The sequence below is a fragment of the Lactuca serriola genome, chromosome 6 (genome assembly GCF_051521515.1).
Source record: "Lactuca serriola cultivar US96UC23 chromosome 6, Lser_US96UC23_V15, whole genome shotgun sequence".
In the NCBI taxonomy this organism is placed as follows: Eukaryota; Viridiplantae; Streptophyta; class Magnoliopsida; order Asterales; family Asteraceae; genus Lactuca; species Lactuca serriola.
The window spans coordinates 9696280-9707933 of record NC_136413.1 but is presented as its reverse complement, the minus strand read 5'-3'; the positions used below and the strand labels follow the sequence as shown (position 1 = coordinate 9707933).

Sequence of the window (11654 nt, the reverse complement as noted above, 5' to 3'; positions counted from 1 at the left end):
AACAAAATTGTCTTTCAGGGATGAAGCATGCAAGGTTAAACCAAACGAGAGACGGTCCGAGTTATTTTTGAAAATAAAGACAAAACGTGATTTTTGGCACGTGCACGAGGAACGATTCACGTAATTTACCCTCAATAATTTTTTGGGTAAAAATCAATTTTAACTTCAAAATAAAAACATTTTTTTGGTTAAGTGTATCCTCATAGTGTTCGAATCTTCATCATGTTTGATTTTTTATGTAAGAATATATATATATATATATATATATATATATGCATTCGTTTATTTACATCTCTACAACAAAGTTGCAGTGGCAAAAAAATAAATAAATAAATAAAATAAAATTCTAGATATTGTAATAATTGATTGTATAAACAATACTAAACCACATTAATCATAGATGATACTGAACAAACAAATCAGACAGTGGTGGTAAACGCCAAGGTGCAAGTGCTAGTGGTGGTGGTAATGGCAGTTGCTAGACCTGACAAACGTGTGTTGTGTCAAGACATTAAATGGATTAAGAGGGTTTAACCCTAACCCGATCCGTTTAATTATCAGATCGGGTCGGGTTAACTTGTTTATTTTTGTGTCGGGTTTTGAGTTAAGGTTTAGACCTTGTAAATATGTTCAGTCATATTGGTTTGAAACATTTTAAAAGATTGGAAAGTAGGAGATGGGAAGGCGAAAAGGAAAAAATGAAACACTAGAATTGGAAGATAGAATGACAAAATTTATAATAAGTTTAGAAAGTAAAATTAAAAAAATTAGAATCAGGGAGCAAATGGGATTGATGGTGACTGGAAAACTAAATCATTTTGAAAGCTTGAATTTTACTTTTGATTTTTGAATTTGGCCCACTACAAGTATATAATATATAATAAATTTATAAAATTATGAAATTTATAAAAACGATATATAATTAAACGGGTCATATTCGAGTCATCTTCGAGTTGAAAGTGTTAACCCTAACTTTACCTATTTAATTATTATGTCATGTCATGTCAACCTGTTTATATAAACGTGTTAAAATCTTTTACTCAAACCCACTAATTTCATGTCGGGTTTTGTCAGGTATAACAGTGGCAATTGTGGCAGAAGCATCATAAGTTTTTTTATTTTGATGTCACTCACATATATACGTCTGTAGCCTTTTAAAAAATAAACGGTCTTTTATTTTAACATGTGTCCGACCCAAAACATAAAGACGACTAGGTGGGTCTTTTTCTAACCACACAAATAGCACCTATGTTAATATTTTGAAATTTCTAATCAATTATCTTTAACAAATAAGTATTAAGATGACAAGCGGTGTTTGGTTTGCATTGTATACACTTTTCTTAAAAGCAAAAGAATTTTGTGAAAGAACTTAAATAGAAGAAGAGAATTGTGAAACAATGATTCTTAAATTTTCATTTATAAATAAACATACCATAAAGTGGAATGTTAAAGTTTTATTTCATCGGATTTTCCACAAATGTAAATCATAACATGTTTAGAGCAACAGAGGTAATGCTCACTTTTGAAAACAAAGCCTACCTTATGTGTCATGTCAAAGAAAGCCGGTTTGTGTGAGATTTATCTTTGTATAAAATAATTAAAAAAAGCCATGTTTTTACATAAAGAAAACAATTTGTACAACACTAATATATTCTCCTAAACGTTCTCCTAAACAATTTCTACAACGCTAATATATTATCCTAAACGTTCTCTTATATATTGGACAAAAATTTCTAAACCTAATATAACATCACTTGTTTTATTTTTTTATTTTTTTGTCAAATGTCGTTTGGGAAGAAGTGTAAGAATATATATATATATATATATATATATATATATATATATATATATATATATATATATATATATATATATAAGAGTAATCTTTTAAAATAGAGAAAATTGTAAATTTAACCAAATACACTAATTATTTTGTGGAAAATAGCAAAAAAAAAATCAAAATTGCATTTTTAGCCACTAAAATCGCAGATGAGTATACTCCATCTGTGATTTCGTCATGCCATTTGTGAACGTACAAATGGCTAAAACACACTTGTATGTTTGCAGATGAGGTTTTTTTTCGATGTATATATACCCCCTTTTCCAGCCTAAAATCACAAATTGACTATCTAGGATTTCCTCTCTATTCACCTACGATTTTGTGATTTTTTATTGTTTTTTTTTATTATTTTAATTACAAAATTGATAAGGTTTCACTACGAAACAACATTATTATATATAAACTTCTTCGGAAATTATCATTTTTGTTGTTATTTAGTTGGAAATTTTGTTTAAAACGTCTTTAAAAAAATAATGAATATTTTGTTTGCATTGTAACTGGCGGGAGGTGGAAAGAGAGTTTCTTTAGAAAAGATAGTGAAAAATGAAGAAAAAAAACGTTTTTATACAAAATAGTTACGAAATCACAGATGGAATGTACAAAATCATTGATGGACTGTTCCATCTGCAAACGTAAAGGTGCCTAAAGCACAGATGTGCTTTAGGCACTTGTACGTTCGTAGATGGAAATGTGAAATCGCAGATGGGCTTATTCCATCTGTGATTTTAAGGGCTAATTTTGTAATTTGGTTTTTTTCTTTGCTATTTTTCACAAAGTAATTTGTGTATTTGGCTAAATTTGCAATTTTCTCTTTAAAATAACACCATCACCTGTATTCTTCAATAATTTATGAAATCCAGCTAATTAAAATGCAATGACGATACATACTTTATTTCAACTTAATATACTTCATATAGCAGGAACATTACGTGGTGAATTATACAGAAATCAAACTGAATTTAGTCTTTACCAAACGAAGATCATGTTTAATTTTACAACTTGGACTTCAATCTTTCCCAGAAGATTCTTTTGCTGTTTGCTCTCGAATTCTTTTTTGGGCTTCAAAGAGAAACTCATGAACTTCATCAAAATGAGGTGCAGTCGCTTTCTTTGTATCTTCCATCCACTCAACAACTCTCTTGTAAGGGCTTAATATCCGATTACAATCCGTCTCACTCAGAAGCTAAACACATAATATATATAGATATATTTTAATTAAGGATTAGCCAAAAGGATGAATGTAATGAAATACTACTACTTTGATTTAATATGGTTACCTGAAGTTGCATGATTTCACATACTAAACTTAGATCTGCTATTGATGGTTGAGAGCTTCCAACCAAAAAGCTTCCATCTTTTAGCCAAAAGTTTTCCAGTTTATTCAACGATTTCATGAGTAACTTCTCGGATTCCTTGGCTGTTTGAAGATTTGAAGGGAGGCCAAATAATGGTGCCAAGATAGTGTTGAAAACAAGTCCAACTGAAAGTAGAAAAGTATCATATATGATAAGATCATTCTCCAACAAATCTGTTGTTTAAAAAAAAAACCACATATAATTATCACCTGTCCCACGGCGTAAATTTGAATGATGCCAATCCAAAACAGAATGGATTTTAGCTCTTATGGTTAAATCACCAGGATACCTATACATCTAATAAGTTAATAACCTTATAATCTTTATATATATATATATATATATATATATATATATATATATATATATATATATATTCATTTCAAATAAAGTTAAGAATTTGTATGAAAATATGGAACTGACTCACCAATGACTAGCTACTCCTGGAAATGCACAAGATAAGTAGATAAGAATTGCATGACTGAAAAACACAAACATTTTGAGTTTATTTCCAGCATAAAATAAATGAATCCAAATAGAATAAGGACTTTCAAATCATAAACAGAAACAACCTTTCAAACAGCTTGAAACCTCCATCAACTATTGCTGGAACTTGAGACATTGGATTTATTGCTGCATAAAAATTAAAACAAGAGCAATGTATTTACATTCTTTTAGTAATAATATCAATATGTCTACTTTTTTGACTAAATATGCAGGATTTGATACAAAATCAGAAACAATTACCTTTGTATTCAGGGGTGAATTGCTCGTTCCTCAAAACATCTACTCGGATTTCCTCAAAATCTATCCCATTTTTTCTTCGGAAAAAGCCATAATAAGAATGATGAATTTAGACAAGCATAATCAGATAGAATATAACTTGTGCATAAAAAGAAACACAAAACACAACCCGAATAGGATTAAGTATCAATTTAACAATAAACCAACTCAATTTGCACAGATTAATAGAAAAGGGGTTTATCCTTCGAAGGACAAATTTCAATTCAACAACCAGAGAATCCGATTAAAGATCACAGTAAGCCTGAGCAATCAAGTAATCACTTCAATACTTGCAGTCGATCACAAAAGCGGTTGGTATTTATTTACAATCCGATCAAAAAGCATGAATTTGTAAGTAATTTACTAAATTATGGAAACGAGGAAGAAGATAATTAACATACTTGCAGAAGATGAGAACTGCACGAGATGGTTGGGACATCCGATCAGCATATACCTTCAGCGCCATGTTTTTCGAGCACAGACTGAATCTTCGGAGTTGCAAAAAATTTCAACTCCAATAAACAATCTTTCACCTCTTTATGATTAACAACGTAATCGTCAGCATGAGTTTAAATTAGTATTTAATGCTCCACACCACTTGTACGATCCTAATAATATATTCTCCTAAACGTCATCTTAATATACACTTGACATAAAAATTTCTAAACCTAAAATAACATCACTTTTTTTATTCTTATTTTTATCAAATGTGGGTTAGGAAAAAGTGTAGGAATATATAACACCATCACCTGTATTCTTCGATACTTTATATGAAATCCAGGTAATTAAAATGTAACGATGATTACATAATCTCATTAATGGTTTATTTCAACTTAATACAGTTCACATAACAACATTACGTGGTGAATTAATTATACAGAAATAAAACGATTTTAGTCTTTACCAAGATAAAGATTATGTTTAATTTTACAACTTGGACTTCAATTCATCTTTCTCAGATTCTTTTGATGTCTGCTCTCGAAATCTTTTCTGGGCTTTAAAGAGAAACTCATGAACTTCATCAAAATGAGGTGCAGTTGCCTTCTTTGTATCTTCCATCCACTCAACAACTTTCTTGTAAGGGTTTAATATCCGATTACAATCTGTCTCACTCAGAAGCTAAACACATGAAAAAATTTATGTTTTTAGTTAAGAATTAGCCAAAAAGATGAACGTGATGAAATATTTTGACTCTACAATATATGATTACCTCAAGTTGCATGATTTCACATACTAAACTAAGATCTGCTATTGATAGTTGAGAACTTCCAACCAAAAAGCTTCCATCTTTTAGCCGAAAGTTTTCTAATTTAGTCAACGATTTCATGAGTAACTTCTCGGATTCCTTGGCTGTTTGAAGGTTTGAAGGGAGGCCAATTTGTGGTGCCAAGATAGTGTAGAAAACAAGTCCAACTGAAAGTAGAAAAGGAGCATATATGATAAGATCATTGTCCGATAAATCTGTTGTTTAAAATGTTATGATTTAGGTTAAAATATATTTTTAAAAAATAAATAAATAAACTACATATCACCTGTCCCACGGCGTAAATTGGAATGATGCCAATCCAAAACAGAATGGATTTTAGCTCTTTTGGATACATCACCAGGATACCTATTCATCTAATAAGTTAATAATCATTTAAAATAAAGTTTAGAATTTGTATCAAGATACAGAAGGAGAAAAAAACCGATTTACCAATGACTAGCAACTCCTGGAAATGCACAAGTAGATAAGAATTGCATGACTGAAAATCACAACACTTCACATTGTTAAAGTGAAACAAACGAGTTTATTTACAGCATAAAATAAATGAGTCCAAATAGAATAAGGACTTTTAATTCATAAACAGAAACAACCTTTCAAACAGCTTGAAACGTCCATTAACTATTGCTGGAACTTGAGACATAGGATTTATTGCTGCATAAAAGAGCAATGTATTTACATTCTTTTAGTAATAATATCAATACGTAACCTTATACTTTGCCATTGGTAGATGTTGACTAAATATGCAGAGGATTTGATACAAAATCAGTGCAGATGGTATCAAACAGACCTTTGTATTCAGGGGTGAATTGCTGGTTTTTGAAGACATCTACTCGGATTTCCTCAAAATCTATCCCATTTTTTCTTCAGATAACATCGATAAAAGCCACAAGAATGATGAATTTAGAGAAGCATAATCAGAGAGAATATAAGTTGTGCATAAAAAGAAACACATAACACAACGCTAATATAGGATTATTAAGTATCAATTTAACAATAAACCCAAAGTAAAAGACAAAGTAGAACATAAAGATCGCTTTAACAGTAATACTAATAGAAAAGCAACTCAATTTGTACAGATTAATAGAATCCTTGCTGATGAAAGAAACCCTCGAGTATAGAATTGGAAGGACAAATTTCAATTCAACAGCCAGCGAACCCTATTAAAGATCAATACTTGCAGTCGATCACAAGTCAATGACCAAAGCGGTTGGTATTTATTTACAATCCGATCAAAGAGAAGGAATTTGTAAGTAATTTACTAAATTAACGAAACGAGGAAGAAGATAATAAATATACTTGCAGAAGATGAGAATTGCACGAGATGGTTGGGAAATCCGATCAGCAAAGACCTTCAGCGCCATGTTAATCTTGGGAGTTGTAAAAAATTTCAACTCAAATAAACAATATTTCACCTCTTTATGATTAACAACGCAATCGTCAGCATGAGTTTAAATTAGTATTTAATGCGTTGACTACTTACTTGTACAATACCATTGATCCATATACTTTATATGAAATCCAGGTAATTAAAATGTAACGATGATTACATTACATAATCTCTGTAATGGTTTATTTCAACTTAATACACTTCATATAGCAACATTATACAGAAATCAAACGACTTTCGAAGATTATGTTTGATTTTACAGCTTTGACTTAAATTCGTTTTTCCCAGATTCTTTTTTTGATGTCTGCTCTCGAAATCTTTTCTGGGCTTTAAAGAGAAACTCATGAACTTCATCAAAATGAGGTGCAGTTGCCTTCTTTGTACCTTCCATCCACTCAACAACTTTCTTGTAAGGACTTAATATCCGATGACACTCCTCCTCACTCAGAAGCTAAACACATGAAGAAAAAAAATATATGTTTTTAGTTAAGAATTAGCCAAAAAGATGAATGTGATGAAATATTTTGATTCTATAATAGTATATGATTACCTCAAGTTGCATGAGTTCACATACTAAACTGAGATCTGCAATTGAAGGCTGAGAGCTTCCAACCAAAAATCTTCCATCTTTTAGCCAAAAGTTTTCCAATTTAGTCAACGATCTCATGAGTATCTTCTCGGCTTCTTTGGCTGCTTGAGGGCTTGAGGGGATGCCATTTAGTGGGGCCAAGATAGTGTTGAAAACAACTCCAGCTGAAAGTAGATATAAAAAACCAAACATATGTGTTAATACCCCAAAACCAATCAAACTTGTGGTTTAAAATCCAATCATTGAATTTAAAGAAAAAAAAAATTAGATATCACCTGCTCCACGACGTAGGTTTGAATGATGCCAGTCTAAAACAGAGTGGATTTTAGCTCTTTTGGATACATCACCAGGATACCTATGGATGCGATTAAGCTTTTTATATATAAATGATAAATCCATGGAGTTTATTGGAGTTTGGGATTTGTATGCCTCTAGAGATTTTGTCATATTCAAGGAGAGAAGAAAACCAGACTCTTACCAATGACTAGAAACTCCGGGAAATGAACAAGACAAGTAGATAAGAATTGCATGACTACAAACAAACCACAACAAATTCACCTTATGAAAACCGAGAGTTTATTATGTATAAAATAAACTAAAACCTCTTTAAAAACACGAGAAAAAAAACCTCTCAAACAGCTTAAAGCGTCCATCAACTATTGCTGGAACCTGAGACATGGGATTTATTGCTGCGTAAAACATACAACACACAACAATCCTTTATCTTCAAATTCATATAGCATGTTGTTACATGTCTATAATGTTGAATAAACTGTTGAACTTTATCTTTTTGAAAAAATGAAAACTTTGCCCTTAGTAGATGTGTACGTGTACAACAGAGAGAATTGTGATTAACCAAATATGCAGAATTTGATACAAAATCAGAGACAAACCTTTATATTCAGGGGAGAATTGCTGGTTTTTCAAGACATCTACTCGGATTTCCTCAAAATCTATCCCATTTATCCTTCAAATAACATCCAAATAAGCCATAAGAAACACAAATTTAGGCAAGCATAATCAGATACATTATAACTTGTGCATAAAAAGAAACACAACCCTAATAGGATTAATAAGCCCAACTGAATTCACCCATGAAACAACATATACATACACATCAATTTACGAAACTCAAGTATCATTGCAAGAAATTGCTGTAGGCCAGAAGCTAATGAAGGAAAGACAAGTAGAACATATAACAGTAATAATAGAAAACCGACTCAATTTGCACAGATTAGTAGAAAAAGGGGCTTATCGTTGTAGAAATGTTACCGACTAATTTCAATTCAACAGCCAGAGAACCCAATTTAAAGATCATGGTAAGCCTGAGTAATCGCAACAATACGTGTACTCGGGTCACAGATCAATAATCAAACCCTTGGTATTTATTTACTACGGATGAAAGAGAACGAATTTGAACTAATTTACTAAATTATCGAAACGAGGAAGAAGATAACATACTTGCAGAAGATGAGAACTGCACGAGATGGTTGGGACATTCGATCAGCAAATACCTTCAACGCCATGCTTTTCGAGCACAGACTGAATCTTGGGACTTCTAAAGTCCACCACCAAAAAATTTCAATTCTTTATGATTAACAACAACGCAGTCGTCAGGATGAGCTCAACGTCATCCTGTTTGTTTGTGGAAGAAACTTACAACTCCTAACGCTTGACACGTAGATTTTGGACTTTGGATACCCTTAGGTTTTCAAAATTTTGTCGGTTTTACCCTTGATGATTTTTTATGTCAATTAAAGCCTCATATTTTGCACTAACTTTTTCATTTAAAACTTTTAACAGGTTTGCCTCGTAACAGCCGGTTACCATGGCCACCTGAATGCTACCCACATCTCCTTCCTTTATAAGCCTTCATCATCTTTTAGGAAAACATGACGCCAAACATCTTTCTTTCTCTCAACATTCACAAACAAACGCAAAAAACTTCAAACCCTTTAAAATCACAGCCCCCTCCCCTTCATTTGAATCTAGGCGTTGAATCGACTACATTTTATACATCTTCAGTGTGTATTTTGTGGACCTCTATCTATATTTGCAAATGTGTCAAAAAATTTGAAGGTCAATAAGTAGTATATTCAAAATTGAAGAAATCCACAGCAACCATGTTGTGTTCTTCGAGAACTCATAGAGGTGCTTTGTCAAAATTGATTTTAGATAAAGAACTGAAAAATCGGTATGCAGACCCGACAATCATCAAGAGTAATTATAGATGAAGGAGGTGGTACCTGGTACATTTCACTGCAAGAGTAATTTTGTTTCCATGGGTGAGATGTGTACAATCGGCGACAGGGGATGTGTCTTCTCCGGTGACACCTCTGTCTCCATTAATGGGACATGAATGGCAAATCTTACAGACTTCTTCTTCATAACCTAACATCACAATCCCTTTCTCTATGTATCTCTAATCTGTGTGTATCTCCTCACATGTCTAATTTTAACAAGGAAAACACACAAAGACATAGAAATCTACCTAATAAATAATAATAAATAAAAATGATTTTGTCATATGTCTTTCTCTCGTTCAATTTGTCAAATGTTATTTTATCATAATTTAGAGATATATTTATTTTCCACTTGTCATTTATTTCATTTTTCATTTTTAATATATTATTAATTATTTCCATAAATTAAACCTACCATAACGATATTAATTTCAAATTTTAAATTTTAAATTTCAATTTCAATTTCAAATAAACTTACAGTTTAAACCTTTGTGTTTAACATTTTGTTATAATTAACCTGTTTAGTATACGGATATGATAACTAAACAATAATTTTAATTTATTTATTTTTTGCATGTTTTTTTTCTCATGATTTTTATTTATTTCAAATTCAAATAAACTTCTCATTTAATCATTTCTATTTAACATTTTGTTTTAATCAACCCGTATAATATACCGGTTTCACAACTAGTACACAATAAACGGAGAAAAAAGATAGCATTGTTTGTGATTTTGGAACAATCGGAAGAAAAACAAAAACACGTACATACACTGTGTGCAATGCTCGATCCGGAGAAGTATGAGGGGCCAACAATCAATCCAAACCAAATCCAAATAAGCAATTCATCCCTATCTTTCAATTTTTCCATTTGATCAACTGTGTGTGCAGGTGCTCGATTACATGGATGCTGCTTTGTTGTTGCTTTTCAGTTTAAAGGATTGCGGGGGTATTAGGTGAGTTAAGGCGACGTCGCATACACTTTGGAAATGGTAACTAGATAGCCTATTAGAAACCTGATAAAAGTTAATTATGATAAAACTTATTCAAATGTTAGGCTTTAATTGACATAAAAAAATAATCAAGGGTAAAACCGATAAAATTTTGAAAATTTGAGGGTTTTCGTTGTATTTTCTCTTGGATCGACACATATTTTCATTAAGAAGATGCAGTGAAGTTTATAGCGTTCAAATGGATTGTGACGTCATCTTTTTATAATCCATACAACTTTATCATTTTTTCCTACAATGCATCTAAAGTTCAATACAATGTTATAAAATGTAAGTTAAAGTAAATATTTAAAAACTAAAAACTTTCATTTTTCCCATTGAAGAGTTCAATGGTCATTGAACTCCAAATCCATTGAATGTCAGTATCACATCTCATAATTATATGGTTTCATTCATTGAATGACACATAGACTTATCATCTCATTCAACTCTCTTATTAAACTCATCATTATGGATGTTCTTAGCATTTGGTAGGAAGTGATAACATTCTATATTTTTTATTTTCTTTTTCTAATTTAATTAAACTATTTTATTTAATATAAAAACATTTTTATGTTTTTAGCTAGAAAAGACTGATTTGTTTATGCTTATTTGAAAATCAGAGTATTCATTTTAAAGAATGATATTGCGGAATTTGTTCCCAGAAAACATGATAAATATATTATCAAAGCATTTCTGAAGAAATGTAATTTGTTTATATTAAAACTTGGGGATTTCATCGTTAATACAGAAACATAAGCATAAACAGACCTTACATTCATTTACACTAGTAATTTACATATCCTTTTAATCTCTCAATGTATTGTAGTTTCGTATCGACACTCGTGATACAAAGAAACTGAGTGGTCAGGTTGGGAAACCTGGTGAGTAGATAGGGTTTTCAACCCACAACAATAAAGTTATTATGCTTCATCATCAAACAATTAACCCAATTACCCATCCTCATTGTCTTCTTTATTCCTTAAGGTTCTACCCTAAGAATCAACTATCATTCACTCATTCATTCCTAAGGATTGTCCTAAGGAATAGGCACAAAGTTCATTGTTTCCTATGACATAGCTGCCAACGTTATCTATTAGGCACAACTACCAATATTATCATTTAGGCGTAGCTGCCAGGATTATGATGTTCTCTATTAGGTGCAACTGCTGACAATATCCTTTAGGTGCAGCTGCTAGGATG

At 31.4% G+C, this 11654-nt stretch overlaps 2 protein-coding genes and 1 pseudogene across 4 annotated transcripts; all 3 read right to left on the bottom strand.

Moving 5' to 3' along the window:
* Window positions 1-2704: 2704 nt before the first annotated feature.
* Window positions 2705-4512, bottom strand: LOC145057798 (glutathione S-transferase T1-like). The gene is made up of 7 exons (XM_079005697.1): window positions 4380-4512; window positions 3943-4016; window positions 3768-3828; window positions 3623-3676; window positions 3405-3484; window positions 3118-3320; window positions 2705-3023 (listed from the first exon to the last, which is right to left on the bottom strand). Exons 1-7 carry the CDS (start codon window positions 4442-4444, stop codon window positions 2847-2849), a joined length of 714 nt encoding a protein of 237 aa, XP_078861823.1. The 5' UTR covers window positions 4445-4512; the 3' UTR covers window positions 2705-2846.
* LOC145057797 (glutathione S-transferase T1-like) lies at window positions 4380-6609 on the bottom strand (annotated as a pseudogene). Its single transcript, XR_013686185.1, has 7 exons — window positions 6542-6609; window positions 6033-6106; window positions 5836-5896; window positions 5675-5723; window positions 5511-5590; window positions 5189-5391; window positions 4380-5097 (listed from the first exon to the last, which is right to left on the bottom strand). The product of XR_013686185.1 is annotated as a glutathione S-transferase T1-like (transcript).
* Window positions 6610-6725: 116 nt separating this feature from the next.
* LOC145057794 (glutathione S-transferase T1-like) lies at window positions 6726-8855 on the bottom strand. 2 transcript variants are annotated; one of them, XM_079005694.1, is made up of 7 exons: window positions 8683-8851; window positions 8115-8188; window positions 7850-7910; window positions 7700-7753; window positions 7497-7576; window positions 7183-7385; window positions 6726-7083 (listed from the first exon to the last, which is right to left on the bottom strand). In XM_079005694.1, exons 1-7 carry the CDS (start codon window positions 8745-8747, stop codon window positions 6889-6891), a joined length of 732 nt encoding a protein of 243 aa, XP_078861820.1. In that variant the 5' UTR covers window positions 8748-8851; the 3' UTR covers window positions 6726-6888. The 2 variants fall into 2 exon arrangements, with proteins under 2 accessions (XP_078861820.1, XP_078861821.1); XM_079005695.1 differs by lacking the exon at window positions 7700-7753 and having other exon boundaries at window positions 8683-8855.
* Window positions 8856-11654: the final 2799 nt, after the last annotated feature.

What these genes read in the sequence shown, in the direction of transcription:
- LOC145057798 (XM_079005697.1), bottom strand. Translation starts at nt 4,444, where the DNA reads ATGGCGCTGAAGGTATATGCTGATCGGATGTCCCAACCATCTCGTGCA. An exon ending in GCAGTTCTCATCTTCTGCAA is followed by an intron (nt 4,017 to 4,379) that starts GTATGTTAATTA and finishes CTTTTTCCGAAG; the next exon opens with AAAAAATGGGATAGATTTTG. An exon ending in ATTCACCCCTGAATACAAAG is followed by an intron (nt 3,829 to 3,942) that starts GTAATTGTTTCT and finishes ATTTTTATGCAG; the next exon opens with CAATAAATCCAATGTCTCAA.
- LOC145057794 (XM_079005694.1), bottom strand. Translation starts at nt 8,747, where the DNA reads ATGGCGTTGAAGGTATTTGCTGATCGAATGTCCCAACCATCTCGTGCA. An exon ending in CCCGGAGTTTCTAGTCATTG is followed by an intron (nt 7,577 to 7,699) that starts GTAAGAGTCTGG and finishes TCGCATCCATAG; the next exon opens with GTATCCTGGTGATGTATCCA. An exon ending in AAACCTACGTCGTGGAGCAG is followed by an intron (nt 7,386 to 7,496) that starts GTGATATCTAAT and finishes ATCTACTTTCAG; the next exon opens with CTGGAGTTGTTTTCAACACT.